General features: G+C 37.6%; 1 protein-coding gene across 2 annotated transcripts in view; it reads left to right on the top strand.

Annotated features, from left to right (window-relative positions):
* uxs1 (UDP-glucuronate decarboxylase 1) overlaps positions 1-17,053 on the top strand; it is a 35,005-nt gene that overhangs the window by 1,215 nt on the left and 16,737 nt on the right. Inside the window, exons 2-5 of one of the 2 annotated variants that reach the window (XM_080902000.1) lie at positions 132-159; positions 6,029-6,077; positions 10,672-10,715; positions 12,685-12,745. In XM_080902000.1, the coding sequence (XP_080758126.1) occupies positions 132-159; positions 6,029-6,077; positions 10,672-10,715; positions 12,685-12,745 (182 nt within the window). Of the gene's footprint in view, positions 1-131; positions 160-6,028; positions 6,078-8,275; positions 8,366-10,671; positions 10,716-12,684; positions 12,746-17,053 lie in introns of those variants that run through there. The other variant, XM_080902001.1, reaches the window with a different exon arrangement.

The following is a 17,053-nucleotide window of genomic DNA, read 5'->3' as shown; positions in this document are numbered from 1 at the left end:
TTACTTGTTTGTCTTCAGCGGTTTTTGTGTTTATCATTGAAAGTCTAGCTGCCTCAATGTGGCACTGCTCTGTTTATTCGTATTGCATTCATGATGATGCCATTATTATGTGTTCTCTTTCTCTCTTTTAGCTGTTTGGGGAACATACACCAACATGAGGTATAGTAATTCATTTATCTTCTGCTTGAAATCATGTATAATCATATAAAAGAGAGTTTTCACAGAACTCTGTGCATTCCTTTGGGAGAACTGAGTACACTACACACCCCATGATTCAGTAGCTTGTAAAACCAGCTTTAACAGCAACAATTGAAGTAATGGCTTTCTGTGTGACTTTATCAGTCTCTCATATCAATGTGAAGGAATTGTGGTCCCACTCTTCTTTACGACATTGCTTCACTTCATTCACGGCTGGGAGCATTTGTTTATGCAAAGCTCTCTTAAGGTTGCAATAAAGCATTTCACTCAGGTTTAGGTCTGGACTTTGTCTGGGTGGTTGGAACACAACACCCCTTGCTCCACCCTAATGTCCAAGTTATTCTGCTGTCAATTTGGTGCTGTTCTAGGGTTCATGGACCAACTGCTTCACCCAGTTTCAGCAAGGCTTTATCTGTCAGGCAGATGGTCTCATATTTGACTTTAAAATACTTTGGCATACAGAGGAGTTCATGGTCGACTCAATAACTGCAAGGTGCACAGGTCCTGTGCTGCAAAACAAACCCTAATCATCAGCCCTCGACCAACATGCCTGATTGTTGGTATTACATGTTTGTGCTGATAGGCTGTGTTTGGTTTTCTCCAAATGTGGTGCTGTGCATTATGGGCAAACATCTCCACTTTCTTCTTGTTTGTCCAAAGGATGTTGATTTTTTTTTTTTAATGTCTCTGAGTATTAAATGGTCTGACCTCGGGGGGAATTTGCTGGTATGTTCACTCCCAGGAAGATCATAGCATTATGTTAACACACGCCTGACTCCTCCAGATCAATGTACGGCTTCTACTTACTCTCTTAATTCCTAGAAGTAAGGGTGTACTTTGTTTTGCAGAGGACTGCGCAGCATCCTGTGGATTTTCTTATCAATATGACTGTATGATTGATGATAGTCTGTTTAAAAAATACACGTTTTATTTCCTTTGTTTTGCTTCTAATTCTGACACAAACTGCTCTGACTGCTTGTAGGCCCAAAACTTTGGAGGGAAATATTGATACATTTATTTCTATTATTTCTATGTTGTAGAATAATAGGTAAAGTATTAGAACTGTAAAATAACACAATTCTAAATGGGGGGGAAAAGGAAATGCACCTGCCGTTTGTCTTCATAACAGGTTTGGAAGCTTGGATTCTCAGCCATCTGGCAGCTTTTGTAGATACTCGCGTTACAAGTTTTTCCACCAGTCGCTGCTGCCCAACTTAACTAACAAGTAAACCTGGTTTGAGGCCGAGAGGAGACACAAACTCTGCGTCTGGGGATCAAAAGCTGGTTTACTCATAGTGCTGGTCCCAAGCCTCCATAATGGGAATGGCAGCTGATTAACCCATGACCAATTTGCCCGTGTGCTGTGTGTGAATATAGTATTGTACCTAATGCGTCACTAATTTACTGGCCAGGACAACTCTGTCTGTCTCATAATGGTAATGTAGTAGTTGGTAATCTGAGAGGGTAACAATCTGCTTTTTCCTTTATTCGTGCATTTATGTAATTTCAGAGAGAAACTATACTGAGATACTGAACTGTTGTTCAGTCCTCATTAGCTCCAACATGACTCACTCAGCTGTCAGCATTATTTAAAGTGCTCAAAGAACCTGAGACAGATACAGTAGCATTATTGCCATCTAAAATGGTTTTGGATGTGTCACTACAGTGTCACAAACATGTAAAACATAAGATGAATTATAACATACTGCTTTTCATTTTTAGTTTGATTATATTTGTACAAAAGTACAATAACTTTAAGCATTTACATTGAGACTTGAGGTAAAGTGAACAATAGTATCTGTAACCTGTTGCAGCAGGTGTAGAACCATTAAAAGGTCAGTGTTTTATTATACATATACAAAATGAAATTTCCATTAATGAAAAGATAAAAAAAAATACTTGTGTACTGTTAATTATAGTTATTAGAGCAAAAAACATCAGCCAAGTAAAATTGAAACTTGTTGTTCTCCCATATTCACACAGCCATAGGAGCCTTATGTTTTGTCTTAATAAAGCAGAACTGCTTTATTAATTGAAACCTTTGTTTTACACCATAGTTTATTACTGACTCTGAAAAAGTGCACAACAGTCACTGCAGTGATTGGCATTTTGCTTGTTAATGTCATCATTGCAATGTTTTAGATTAAATTAATAGCTGTTTAAGAGCAGTCAGTGGGGATTTTATACTGCATACACGGTTTAGCAAACAGCAAATGAATGAGAACGGAAAAGTATGATAAACATTCATAAAAGTTATGCTTGGTCTTAGTTAATTGCCATACTTGGGCGGTACAGTGGTTAGCACTGTCGCCTTACAGGAAAAATGGTCTGGATTGACTCTTCTTGTTGGCCAAGGCCTTTCTGTGGAGTTTGCATGTTCTCCTTGTGGGTGCCTTAACTTCCACCCGCAGTCCAGAGACATTAGTGATTCTGAAATGGTTGTAGTTGTGGATCCAATGAATATAAAGCATTCAAGTTCACAGCATGAAGTACTCTATGAATGTGTTTAAAAACACACACACACACACACACACACACACACACACACACACACACACACACACACACACACACACACACACACTCTTTCAGTTTGAGTAGCTACTGTGGGGAAAAGCTCAATACTAGGGCAGCCACGATTAGTCTAATAGTCACGATTACGTCGACTATTAAAATCGTCGACGACTAATTTAATAGTCGACGCGTTGTTTGAAGCTTTGTAAGATCCCGAAAGACGCAGGAATAAGTAGTAGGATCTAAGAGTGTAATAACGGGCTGAATCAGAAGATGGTAGCACTGCATGTCCAGGGATGCCAGCTGCCGTTAAACCCCCGAAGAATAAGAAGAAGCAGTGACCTCCATCCTTCGGAGGCCGCATTTGTAGGCCAATTACGTTACAGTGACGCGGCCTTGCCAATTCCAGTTTCCAACAATGGCGGCAGCTACTTAGTTTTAATATTACTCTTATTCTTTCTGGTTCACAAAATAAACTGTTAACATATTTTCAGGCGAGAATGTAGCTGTGTAAACTTCAAATATCTGCTCAGTTTATCAAGACACCACATATTTTCAAAAGCGCTCCAATGTTTTCGGAGACGTCTGTTACCCACCAGCTCGATAGCTAGCCGGGGTTCAAGGCTTACTAGAGCTGGTGAGAACACCGGACTCCCAGCCTATAATTTTCAAACCCCCGTGGTCTTTCGTTACTCAGGTTAAACATGATATATAAGTCAGCTAATTTAAAAATGTTATTGTTTGGCTTTTTTCAGTGTTTTATTTGTTCCTCAGTAAATTGGTTTGGCTGAGATTAAAGTTATCGTTTTTACACAGCTGAATAAATGTCAAACAGAACTGATTAAACAGAAGTGTGAAATGGTAGAGAATTTACTCCAGTGTCCTGTTATATTTTACATAGAACAGACGGCCAAGTTTATTAAACTCCACTGAGACATCTGCAAATTTCATTAAAAGTTTAATAAACAATCATCTTGTCTTTATTTTTAGTTAGCAAATACCTTAAACACTTCAAGCTGTAAGCTATCAAAATAATCGTTTGTTGCAGCCCTACTCAATACTAATACTTTTCTTCCATTTGGATCAAATTAAAGTGAGGAGAATTCACATTTAGACACAATTAGATTTTTTTCCTTGTCTCCGCTGATGTCAGCAGTGCTCCCTCAGTTATGGGAAGTTGTATAGCTAGCCTTCTTTTGTGTTGTTTTAGAAAATGAATGGGTGAATGTAAACTGAGTCAGAGTAAACTGGCATGTAACCACTCGATGGGACTGATGTGTAAACACATGCTGCACAGCTGTGTGAAAATTAACCTTCAGTGATAGAAGACTGCTGTCAGTAGCACTGTTAACATTAGCCTCACTCGGCACATTAACTTGATTATCTGTACAATGTTTTGCATGGTTTGCCACACCAGAATTTTATCAACACTTTAAATGTGATTAGGCTATTGACAGATGTGATTGATTTCAACAAGCCCTATGAAGGGCTTGAAGCATAAAATGCAGAAAATCTGCGAGACATCAAGACATTTATGTAGATGTGTTTAATAAACTCATAAACATAAATACCAGCTTTTTTCTGTTTCAAATTGTAAACATGCCGAGGAAGCTTTTGTATTAGTAGTTGTGGCCAAATTGTTGTACTTCAAATGGGTGGGAAAAAATATAGCCGATGTAAGTCTCCAACGATGCACTTAACACTAATCAGAATTGATAGCGTTCCCCGAATGCTGGCATAATGTTTACTCATCTCTATAATGTCTCATTTTTTGCCAGAAGTAGGGCGTCTCATGAAGACGACCATTCTGCTCTTCTGTTTTGTGCTGTTTTATCTGTTTAATTAACCAGTCCTGACAAGTGTCTGTGGAGATCAGTCTACAATGTGTCATTACTCCATAATGACAGATGCTTATTGCTGCACAACAACAGGAATTTACGGTTATGAATCTACCGCCTTGTATGATATGAAATAAAAGGAGTAATATAAAAAAGGCATTCTACTCCTGGCGTTCTGAGGAGACTTAGCTGTCAGGAGTAGATTGAATTGTAATGAAACAGCTGCAGTGTGGTAGCGATGGTGAAAAAGCAGCGCGTAGTAAGATGTGTTAATCCTGTTCAAAGATGGTGGGTATGCTGGCTGACTTTGAAGTCAGCTATGCTCGCTTCCAGCTCTGTATTTTATTCCTGGATTGTGCTTGCTGTTCAGAAAAAAATATTTGTATTCCTGTTAAAAGATACCTGAGAGAAATGGTCTGAAATGCAAACAGAAGTGGAAGCCTTCTGCACTCAGGAAATATAGAAGTGCATAAAATAGTGACTGTGTTGCATCTCTCTCATTGTTGCTTTTAACTGCTTTTCTACATACATTTTTTTTTAGCTGTTGTAAAACAGCTTAAACGACTTATAAAGCTGCTCTCTGTAATCTTACTAGCAGACTATAGTCATAAGCTGTTTGATCTGATTATCCATACAAGACAAACATTTCATTGATATAATGTTATTTACATCTAGCGGTTCTGGCTCTTCAGCAGTGTAATTTACAGATGGGACTCCCCCCTCTGAGAGCATTAGCCTAGCCCAAAATCCGGCTTCAAATTGGGCTGTGTTGTTTAGTCATCTGTGATGTTGTGAGAACAAACATTTTGCCTTTTGGCTGTTGTTGTGGTGTCAACCAAAACAGAAAATACTTGCATACTACTTCCCTTCAGTTGACATCAGCACAACGCAAAAGTAGAAAAAATGTTGGAAACTGAGCTTTTAGAGCAGTCTCAAGCCGGAGCTTTTGGCTCACTGGGATTATTTATGCATCGATATATTTGATCGCAATATTTGAAATCAATATTTGAATGTTTGTTGTGTCGATCTGTAAATATGAAGGGTTAAACAAGCCATGTCACTACTAGACATGCAAATAAATTCAAATTAAGTTTAGAAGGTAATTGATAAAAACATTAAGCTACTTAGGTGCATGTAATGAAATAAAGCTATACAAAATATTTACTGTGATTTGGGTAAAGCATGTAAGACATTTCTGTATTGTATTAATCAGTTGCATTTAGCTGGACTTTTCCCTTGCCTTTTAATCATTATTATAATTGATTACCTTCTTGAGCTAGCCGGAAACACTCATCCCTGTTCTGCTTCGCTATCAGTTAACAGTAAGCAGAAACAATGAATGTAGAGGGTTGAATGAACAGACAGGTGATGTGTTGTGTGTTGCTGCCTATAGGTCACAGCATGCTTAAACTTGTAGTTATATCCTTGTCCTTGATTAAGTCCTTTGGCCTTTTCTTTGTATCTCTCTCTCTTCATAGATCAATACAAGAAATCGGAGAAATGAAGATCAAGCAACAAATTGAAGACGTGAGTTTGAAACAAAAAAGCAGTTCTCACCACACTGATCTGTTTTATATTCACAGGTCCAAGGAGCTCTGCTCTGTGTTATCAGCTACTGTTTCACTTTTTCACAGACATATTTGACATTTGTATTAATAATTTACTAGAATACGCCCTCACAAAGGTGTACGTGTTGGGACAATCCATGCTTTTACTTCTTTCCTTATTAATCTGACCGAGATTTGTTTTGTTTTTTTGTTGAAAAACACACCCACCACCCCAAATTAGGTCACCTTTTTGTCAAAATTGTTCAATAATCTGCTTTTCATATGGTTGGAGTCACTTTTCTTATTATTTGTTTATATACTTTTCATTGACCATGTATTGTAGTTTTTTCTGTTACCAAACTGTAAGTTTAGAATTTTTTTATTTAGTTTGGAAGACCTATAACACAGTTAGTTTCTTTTCAACGTAGTCTTTAGAATTTTATTTGTTTTTTGACTCACTTTTTTTTTTCTTGACTCACAGATTACCATGAATTTAAGAGTAAAGTGGATGGTTGGTTTTTTCTTTGTTTGTTTGTTTGTTTTTTAACCTCTAGGATGACATTTCTTTGTTTGAAGCTTATCAATACTCTGCTAAAAACTGAACAACTGTTGACTGAATAATATATTGACACATACTTTCCAGCCTTTTTGTACTGCTTGCTGTCAAATTATTGTCAGGAAATTGCTATTGGAAACCAGCTGTTCCTAGTTCAACGATTGTATTGTTTATGTTTCTTGCTCTAGTTTTTCTGTGACCTGTTTTTTTTTTAAATTTTATTTATTTATTTTTTTTTATTATTAGAGCAAGTGATAAAGTTATATAAATGAGGGTGCCTTCTGTCAGCAAGGATCATCAAAGCTTTCAATATAACTCCATAAAAAGTGTTATAATGATCTCGTCCAGCAGCACTTTTGCAGATAGCCACAGTTAAAATATTCAGTGTTATCTTTCGAGGACAGTTTTTCTATAAGGCTGGAAGGGTCGCCCAAGCAATGTAAATGATGTGGAGAAGAGCATGTAACTGCAGTTTTTGTTGAATGTAATTTAGTACATGCATAAGACTGGAAACATTAATCATAAATTATTTTCTGAAGTATTGAATTTTGGTAAAGAGTAAATAGTAGTAAATCTGCATGCACATCTTTATCTGCCCTCTTGTGACTTGGGTGAAACTATTGTTAGACGTAATCCTGGGAGATATATTTCAAATCTGTTAAGGCATTAAACATCAAAACCCACAAAGAGCAAATTCTGTGACAAGACTGTTGCTGACAGTATCAAAAGCCTTGGACAGATCTACAAATAGTGCACAGCAGGGTTGCTTCTTGTTGAGTGAATTAACAGTGTCGTCATCAGTAACAGCTGCAGCAGTTACTGCGCAATAAGCTCTGTAGCCGAGGGAAATTATTATTCTCAGGCGAGCGACAAATTGTGAGCTGACTCCTAATTCTAGGATTTAGAACAGGCAGCACAGGTGGATAGTTAAGTGTGACCAACTGCAGGGGATTTTTCATGAAGTGAAAATGGATTTAAATATTTGTACAAGTGGTGACGAATAGGATCGTAGATGCGTGGAGTCAGGTCTGCAGACCAAAACAAAAAAACACTCACCAGCTAATTTTTGCTGTTTACATTTGTCTACGCCTCATCATTCTGTGACAGGTCTGAAAAAAATGTTAAATAAAGACTAGAAGCTTTTTTTAAGGTTTTTTTTTTAATGGTTGAGTTGTTGGTTTTGACTTAGTGCAGTATATTTAAGACCAAACTTATAACCCCCCGTCAAAATAATAATTAAACGCTTACCATTTCAACTTGGTGGTTATTGCGTGCAGTATGTGTATAGAGTTTTCTTTACTATTTCAGTATAAAAAAGCTAGATAGATGCTCTTTGTTTCTTGTTAAAGTAATGAAACATTTCCTGAGTTTTGACTCTTAGAAAAAAGTTGTTTTTGTTATTTTTTTTGTTACTTTTACATTAAGGTTTAATGTGAGTATTCACTTTGTGACACAGTCTGGTACACAATAGTTACTTAGATCAGGGCAAGATTATTAGAGGTAAAATAATTGTTGTTTGGTTGATAGTCTGCAAATCTGCTGTAACATATCCGTTAATGAAGATTTGTCGATTTACATTAATCCAGGGGGGAGCAACTCCAGGCCTCGAGTGCTGGTGTCCTGCAGGTTTTAGATGTGTCCTTGAACAAACACAGCTGATTCAAATGGCTAAATTACCTCCTCAACATGTCCTGAAGTTCTCCAGGGGGCTGGTAATGAACTAATCATAGAGTCACATGATAAAGCTGGTGTAGCATTGCATGCATTGAAATTTTCAGTTGCTGTGTATCACTCAGAGTTTTTGAATGTAAATCTGTGTTTTTATTCAGGAAAACAGTTATTTGGAGTTCATTTTTGTTGGCTCCATCCAGCAAATTGAATCGAAACTGAATTTGATGCACACGAGGACACACACTGTTTAAAGCCAGCTTCGTAAAAGCAATTATAATTCCCTTAACACTGACTAAAAGTGAGTGCTTTTCACAGATTGCAGATGGTCACTGAAATAATTGCAGTCTGTTATGATGTTGACCTTAGAGTTTTCGATCCCGTGAAAGCCATCATATTACTGGTAACCTTTTAATCAGTTTGAAGTTTGAAGTATAAATCCACACTGTGATTATAACATGAGGTGCAAGCAGACTTGTTATTTATACACTGAACCTGGGAAATGACTTGCTGCCATAAAGCACTTAAATGAATTCAATAAAAGATTGTGAGGAGATTTTACTCCTGTTAGCTAAAAATAGGATTGTTGCACTTTGTGCATCCTGAAACCTCTTCAGTCCTGTTTATGCCTCAGTGCCACGACAGCTGTGCCCAGAGGTGCTGCGTTTTTTTTTTTTTTGGCTTGTCCGTCTGTACCTTCGTCCAACCGTCACACTCTCATTAACATGACTGCTCTTGAAAGCAGGGGATTTTTTTTTCATAGTTGAAGTCAAAAGTGAATACTTTTTATTTGACGATCAGATGTCACTGTGAGCTCATGTTTGGCCCATTCGTGGGAATGATATTGCAGGAACATATGGAGGGAAATTGATTACATTTGGTGTGGCTGATTAGATTTCTTTTTTTGCCATTGGCCAAGGTCACTGTGATCACACAACACGTGGTTTTGTTGATGACTTGAGGATTTATTTGCTCTTATGGTAATATTACAAACCAGTGTTAATGGGATAAAACAATAAGGTGAGGGTATTTTATAATATGGGCTGTTGCATTTTAGACTACATGCCATTTCACCTGACCACATAAGCACACATACTCTGTTCTGTGCCTTTTAAGCAGATTCTAACTGTCACACACAAGCTTCTGTGATTCATCAGGGACAGTTTAGGGTTTAGTATTTTGCTCAGGGACACTTTAACGTGCTGCCTGGAAGGGCTGGGAATTGAACCACTGACCTTCCAATTGGTAAATGCCCCAAAAATATCTTTTGACCTTTTAAAAGGTCTGTGGTTCCCAACTATTAAATACTTTGAAAGTCTTTACTCCATGTATTTATTTAAACACACAAATGGATGCAAACCACAGGTTGAGTGGTTGGCATAGAAATGCAAGGGGTAGATTCTAGTTCAGTCATATAGTTATACCTGTAGAAAACACTGTCACTGCAGGTAGCTGCAGGGAGTTTTGAGTAATAGGCAAAGACTTCATTGAATAGTTATTTTTAATGCAACGGTACTATAAATTAGTTTTGTTCTGGTTTCTCTCGAGTTCAGTGCATACAGTGAAGTTGTAATTGCTGGTTCAGAGTGTTGGTCAGACAAAACAGGCAGTGTTAATATAGTCATGTTGATTTTCTGTCCTTTAAAATTGTTAGATATAAACTAAAATAAAAAAAATCTATTTCTGACATTTGACAGGTCAGGTTTTTTGAGAAGAATCCTGCAGTGAAATAGGCAATTATATTAAAACAATCCGCAGCGAGCGTGTTTATAGCATTTGGTTATTATAAATCATTGGATATACGATACATTTGACAAAGTTGCTGTCTGTGAAGTTCATCCTTTTTCCATCCTTTTAATCTTGAAATTCGACTCACATTTCTCTTCAACTACAGTGAAATGTTTCCATCAGCCCTGACTCAATTCTCTCTGGGAATATCTATCATTTCTTGCTGCTTTAATCTGTAATTCTCTAAAGTGTAAGTTTGTGCACTAATCATTTTTTGTATTTGTGTAATTTCTTTTTTGAATTGTCTGTACCAAAGGAAAAATATTTTCAAATGTCCATAGGGATCACTATGCTTTTTGAATTGTTTGTATTGTATAGGACTAGTTTGGGTCTAAAGGACAGGAATATTCAGTAAACATAAAAATTTGCACGTTTTGCAAGGAATACACATGATTTCATCTCTTGACTAAATCAATGTTATGAAAATAACATGAACTTAGTGATAAACTTACATTAGCATGCTGCGGTGGTAAAATTGAACCACTGGAGGATTAATTTATTATTTACTTAAGGGCATTGCTAATTCAGCTCATGCATTTCTCCCTTTTTTATCTCACTTTAGGTTGTGGCTCCTCTCAAAGAAAAGATTCGTGACCTGGAACAAAGGTTTGTATCTGGTTTTTTTGTTGTTTTTGTTTCCATTGAGATCTTAAAATATTTGCTCATAGCTCGGTGTGAAGGAAAGCTTAATGGACTAATAAGTAGGTTTAAGGGTCAGCGTTATATATGCCTTCATTTCCTACTTTAAACTGTTGAATTTTCATTTGAAAGGGCACTTATAGACTGAGAATGCTGCATCTGAATAACTTGCACATGGATTAACATTCTGTGCTTATTTAAAAGGTTTATCTCTCTTTAACAGACGTTGAAGACAGAATGAATGCAACAGCAGCTAATTAATTGCATCTGGTGGTATTTGTTACTTGTGATAAGAAGATTTCTACATCACAGGCTATCAATTAATTAACCTAATTTTGCATTGTTTTTATGGTAGCATCTCTGGGTACAGTAATCCAGCTTGAAGGTGTTAATTATACATATTTGTCTTTAGTACCTTTAATGCTAATAACACTGACATACAAAGGTACGTGTTTAAATGAGCCCGTTATCCCTAGTTTAACATGTGTGAGGGCAACAAGAACCTCTAAATGGAGCACATTTTATATCTACCTTGTGCTCCTGAAGAGCGACTGTGGATCATTGAAAGCTAAGCCCTGTGAAAAACAGTTCTCCCTTACTGCTTTAACAGGATTTAAGAGGGGAAATATCAATTAGGTGTCACCAATCAAATGGCCTTAGTTATTTGATCATCAGCAACTGTGAGCACCTCTATAAAGTAGAAGATCTCAGGGTTTGCTGGTATGGAGCATTCAGGTGTGTGTTACTAAAAGGCTGCAGTGTTCCTAAGAGTGGACGTTCTGGTAAATTCAAAGTGGAGATGTTTGCCTGTAAGGTTTGACAAAACCCAAACACAGCACATCAGCACAAACACTTTACACTAGCTGTCAAGCCAAAAAAAGGGGCTGCTTTTCACAGTGTTTCCTTGTGAGTGAACAGTATTAAAAGAAAGTAATTAAATAAATCAATGAATAAAAGCTTGAGCTAAAATAATGGAGGTACTGAATATTGTTTCCCCTTGAGTGAGCTAATTTTGTAATGAAATATATGATTGTTTAAGATGTCATAGATAAGGAATATTGAATACTTTTTGATTTTTATGGTAATTCTAAATATTCTTTGGTTCATGATGTTTTGGAAAACCATAAATAACCAAAAGGCAATAGTAAAAATTATTATGAGTAGTAGCAGCGCATTCATTTTAAAATTTCCTACGACAGCCAGGCCTTCATTTGTTCATATGTTTGGTCAGAGGTGCTACAAAATGTGTTTGTAAAACACGTGAAATTATTGATTAAACACTGAATTTTGCGTGAAACGTTCGTACACACAATTTATGCGCAGACTTGTATTTACAGAGATACTAAAGTGATCCCGAGCACAGCAGCAAATCTACAACAGAAAGGCTAAAATGAAAAAATAGAAGAATCAAGGTGCTGCAATGGCCCGGTCAAAGTCCTTTACTCAACCTGACTGAAATGTTATGCTGCGACCTTCAAAGAGTTGAGCATTAATGAATGCCAGCGAATCTCAATAAACTTTAGCATTGTTGAAGGAGAAGAGTGGGGCATAATTCCTCCACAAAAAATGTGAATGTTCTGTGAAAAATGTTCGTTTGTTTCATCATGCATACAGCACAGGCTTAGTGGTGCAGCGTTGTGGTTATTTAAAGGCCAGTTTTAATAATCAAGTTGAGGTTATTTTTGAAACAGTGTTGTATTCCCATAAGCAGTCTTGAAATAAATACACTTCTCTAAATGATTAACCAGCTCATATCTTTGTTTTTAATTGTAGCTACACCAAAGGTAACCATAAAATATAGTTTATTGATGTTTATTAATAAGATTACAGGACCTGGATTGAGAGTAAGATCCTAGATTGTTCTGTTTTGCTTTGGGCTTATGTGATTGTTTCTCCAGATGTTCTCTACAAAAGGTTTTTGTGTTCTCTCTTACAGTTTTTCTCAGAAATACCCACCGGTGAAATTCCTGTCAGAAAAGGATCGTAAAAGAATTTTGGTATGTAACACATCCAAGTGCAAATCGTATTTTCAGTAACCATGACATAACCCTGAGCTTTCATAAGCAACGGCCAACAGAAGCACAAGCTTTCCTCAAAGCCTGACTTATCTCCATGTTAACAGCAAACTGAGGGAAGTAGAACTTGCAGAAATGTGTATCTTAAGTAGGGATGGGTATCGTTCAAGTTTTATCCGATACCGGTGCCAAATCGGTACTTTTGAAATGGTGCCGGTGCTTAAACGGTGCTCTACTGGTGCTTAAAGAATGGAGAACACAAACTTTGTCCAAAAACCTCTTATGTTTTTATTTTTAGCAGTCTCTTTTTTTCTGCAAAATGATAAGCACCGTCCAGCCCCACGCACGGGGCGATCTGTGCTAACTTGCTAATGGAGATCTACCACACCCAGTAGATGTGCTTGGTGTGAGGTCTTGCAGCAAGCTATCAAATACGGTGCATTTCTCGGCTTTTAAAAAAACGCTATGTGTCGCCAGGTGTTTCATCAGATTCGAGGTGTTACCTCCTTTGACAGTATCACCTTAAAGTACTTGTTGCAGGCTGCTGAGTTTGCATCTTTTGCTGTGAAGTACAGCCAGACTTTTCACCGCTTTGCCTTGGGCACTTTTAATCTGTAGCTCTGCTCTAAAAGAACATGTGTACCTGGGCCCGCCTACTATCCTTGGAAAAGTAAAATGATTGGCTAGAATCCAAAGTGTATGACATCTCAGGAAAAAAAAAAAGAAAAAGCACCGAAATGTGCGCTGCTTTTCAGTCTGGTTACTACCGTTTATGTCAGAACCGGTACCCATCCCTAATCTTAAGGTGCTGTCTGAGAGAGCAGACCTGGATCGAAGGCCATCAGTGCTTCCTATAAAACACTTGCTTTATAGCAGTTTTACAGCAGCTATAGCCCACCCTAATTCTTGAAGTGGTGCTCACTATTGGGCCAAATGGGTGGAGCTGGACCTAGTGCTGAAGTAGAAGGTCAGTAGTGTTGTGTGACATGGTGCGAACTAAATACAGCTTATTTATAACTACACAACATCAGACAGAAAACCATTGAAACATACAGATACCACACAAGCAATTATGAAAAATTAACTTTAAGCTAATTCATAGTTTTCATTTTTACGTTATGCTTAATTTTATATTCTTTATATGATAAAAAAGGATAAGCTCTAGTATTAATGTTGGCAGTGTACCACAGAAACATCTCGAGATATTCTCAAAAGAAGTCTGTACTTAATTATCTAGCTCTTTAGCCCTCCTTTGAGTCAGACTGTGAGCAGTAATGTAGCAACCAAGGACCTTCTGAATTACTCACCATCCTGCAGTGGAACAAACAGGAAGTTGTGACGTGGGCACAGTTTTTTTTTTTTTGTTGGGGGGGGGGGGGGGGGGGGGGGTTAGTGAAGAGTTCTGTTATTTTCTTACGGTCAATGAAAACCATTTGGTAACTTTAGTAACTGTACATAAAAGATGTTAACAACAGTGGCCTCAAAATACTTGGATTGGACATACACACATAAAAATAAGTGAGTCAGACAAAAAACGATTTCACAAAACTAAAATAAAAAAAATGTGTTTATATTGTGATCAACAGTTCAACTGAATCCATATTGGTCGGAGCTGCACTGAGGTCAAGCAGCACCAGGACGTAGATGTGTCTGTCCTGGTCTGAAGTCTGAAGACATGAATAAGTTATTTGTAACCTTTAGAAAAGCAGTTTTGGTGCTGTGTAGCTTGCTGTTGTAACTAAATACCGCTAGCAGTTGTTCTAAAACCAGTTTCTCAAGATTGAGGCCAAATTTGAGATTAGTTTAATTTCATTAATTTTCTAAATGAATATGTACGAATACAAAGCATTGTCTACTGCCATGGCTACATGGCATAGTTACTTCAAATTTAAAAATGTACATATCATCAGTGCAAAATAAACATTTTAAGGGATTATGTGAGCCTACTGGTAATGAGAAAATGAAACACAACATGCATCTTATTCCAACAACGGGCAATAATTCAGGTCATGCATTCAGTTAACCTGCTGAGAATATCCCTGTGCAATCTGATAAAAATGTGAGGTAGATAACAACAATATAGTCTTCATTATAAATGAATGACCAGCTCTGAATGTAACCCTTAACTCTGAGCCCACTTATCCTGAGGTGGAAACTCTTGAGTGTTTATGGGCAGAGTGGAATCATAAAGCTATCAATGATGGAGCCGAGGCTTCCCATTCTGATCCACTCCTAAGTAAAAATTATATACTATTACTGTTTGTGTGATATAATAGACAGCAGCAGCAGTAAACGACCATACTTGGAGTGGAGTAAAAAATCAATAAGTTAACCCTTTAGTATTTTATTCAGTGTAGTAGAATCATTAATGATTTAGCAGATAAAGTGTTAGAAAGGTTAGAAAGACACTGCAAGCATAAAAAACTGAAAGTAAGCTTTCATAAAGATTGAAGAGGTCACAAGAGTATAAGTAGTGCAATGAACATGAGTTGAAACACAAATGCTGCATTGATTAAGAGGCGTACTGTTGGAAAATGGATGATCGTGTGTCTGACTTCGCACGAGTATTAACTGTGCGGCAGTTACTTTAGTGACTGCATACAAGGTGTGAAACACACTGAAAGATATCAGCCTCTATGTATTATGAGTAAGAAGGAAAAAGTGAAAGAGATTAAACAGCTTGGGGACACCAGCAACTGCAAAGTGTTGGCCGTGAAACATGGAGGTGGGTGCCTTTATATTAAAGCTGGATATGGGTGACGAGTGACATTTATGGATGGCACTATATATATATATTCAAGTTTGTATACGCAACTATTGATTGATTGCACAGGAATGCATGCAAACGACTTGGTTTTAAAGTTAACGTCTTCTAGTTTTTTCTTCTACAGGGAGTGCAGAATTATTAGGCAAGTTGTATTTTTGAGGAATAATTTTATTATTGAACAACAACCATGTTCTCAATGAACCCAAAAAACTCATTAATATCAAAGCTGAATGTTTTTGGAAGTAGTTTTTAGTTTGTTTTTAGTTTTAGCTATTTTAGGGGGATATCTGTGTGTGCAGGTGACTATTACTGTGCATAATTATTAGGCAACTTAACAAAAAACAAATATATACCCATTTCAATTATTGATTTTTACCAGTGAAACCAATATAACATCTCCACATTCACAAATATACATTTCTGACATTCAAAAACAAAACAAAAACAAATCAGCGACCAATATAACCACCTTTCTTTGCAAGGACACTCAAAAGCCTGCCATCCATGGATTCTGTCAGTGTTTTGATCTGTTCACCATCAACATTGCGTGCAGCAGCAACCACAGCCTCCCAGACACTGTTCAGAGAGGTGTACTGTTTTCCCTCCTTGTAAATCTCACATTTGATGATGGACCACAGGTTCTCAATGGGGTTCAGATCAGGTGAACAAGGAGGCCATGTCATTAGTTTTTCTTCTTTTATACCCTTTCTTGCCAGCCATGCTGTGGAGTACTTGGACGCGTGTGATGGAGCATTGTCCTGCATGAAAATCATGTTTTTCTTGAAGGATGCAGACTTCTTCCTGTACCACTGCTTGAAGAAGGTGTCTTCCAGAAACTGGCAGTAGGACTGGGAGTTGAGCTTGACTCCATCCTCAACCCGAAAAGGCCCCACAAGCTCATCTTTGATGATACCAGCCCAAACCAGTACTCCACCTCCACCTTGCTGGCGTCTGAGTCAGACTGGAGCTCTCTGCCCTTTACCAATCCAGCCACGGGCCCATCCATCTGGCCCATCAAGACTCACTCTCATTTCATCAGTCCATAAAACCTTAGAAAAATCAGTCTTGAGATGTTTCTTGGCCCAGTCTTGACGTTTCAGCTTGTGTGTCTTGTTCAGTGGTGGTCGTCTTTCAGCCTTTCTTACCTTGGCCATGTCTCTGAGTATTGCACACCTTGTGCTTTTGGGCACTCCAGTGATGTTGCAGCTCTGAAATATGGCCAAACTGGTGGCAAGTGGCATCTTGGCAGCTGCACGCTTGACTTTTCTCAGTTCATGGGCAGTTACTTTGCGCCTTGGTTTTTCCACACGCTTCTTGCGACCCTGTTGACTATTTTGAATGAAACGCTTGATTGTTCGATGATCACGCTTCAGAAGCTTTGCAATTTTGAGACTGCTGCATCCCTCTGCAAGATATCTCACTATTTTTGACTTTTCTGAGCCTGTCAAGTCCTTCTTTTGACCCATTTTGCCAAAGGAAAGGACGTTGCCTAATAATTATGCACACCTGATATAGGGTGTTGA

The sequence above is a fragment of the Rhamphochromis sp. 'chilingali' genome (assembly GCF_963969265.1).
Source record: "Rhamphochromis sp. 'chilingali' genome assembly, chromosome: 14".
Lineage (NCBI taxonomy): Eukaryota > Metazoa > Chordata > Actinopteri > Cichliformes > Cichlidae > Rhamphochromis > Rhamphochromis sp. 'chilingali'.
This window is presented reverse-complemented; position numbering and strand designations above follow the sequence as displayed.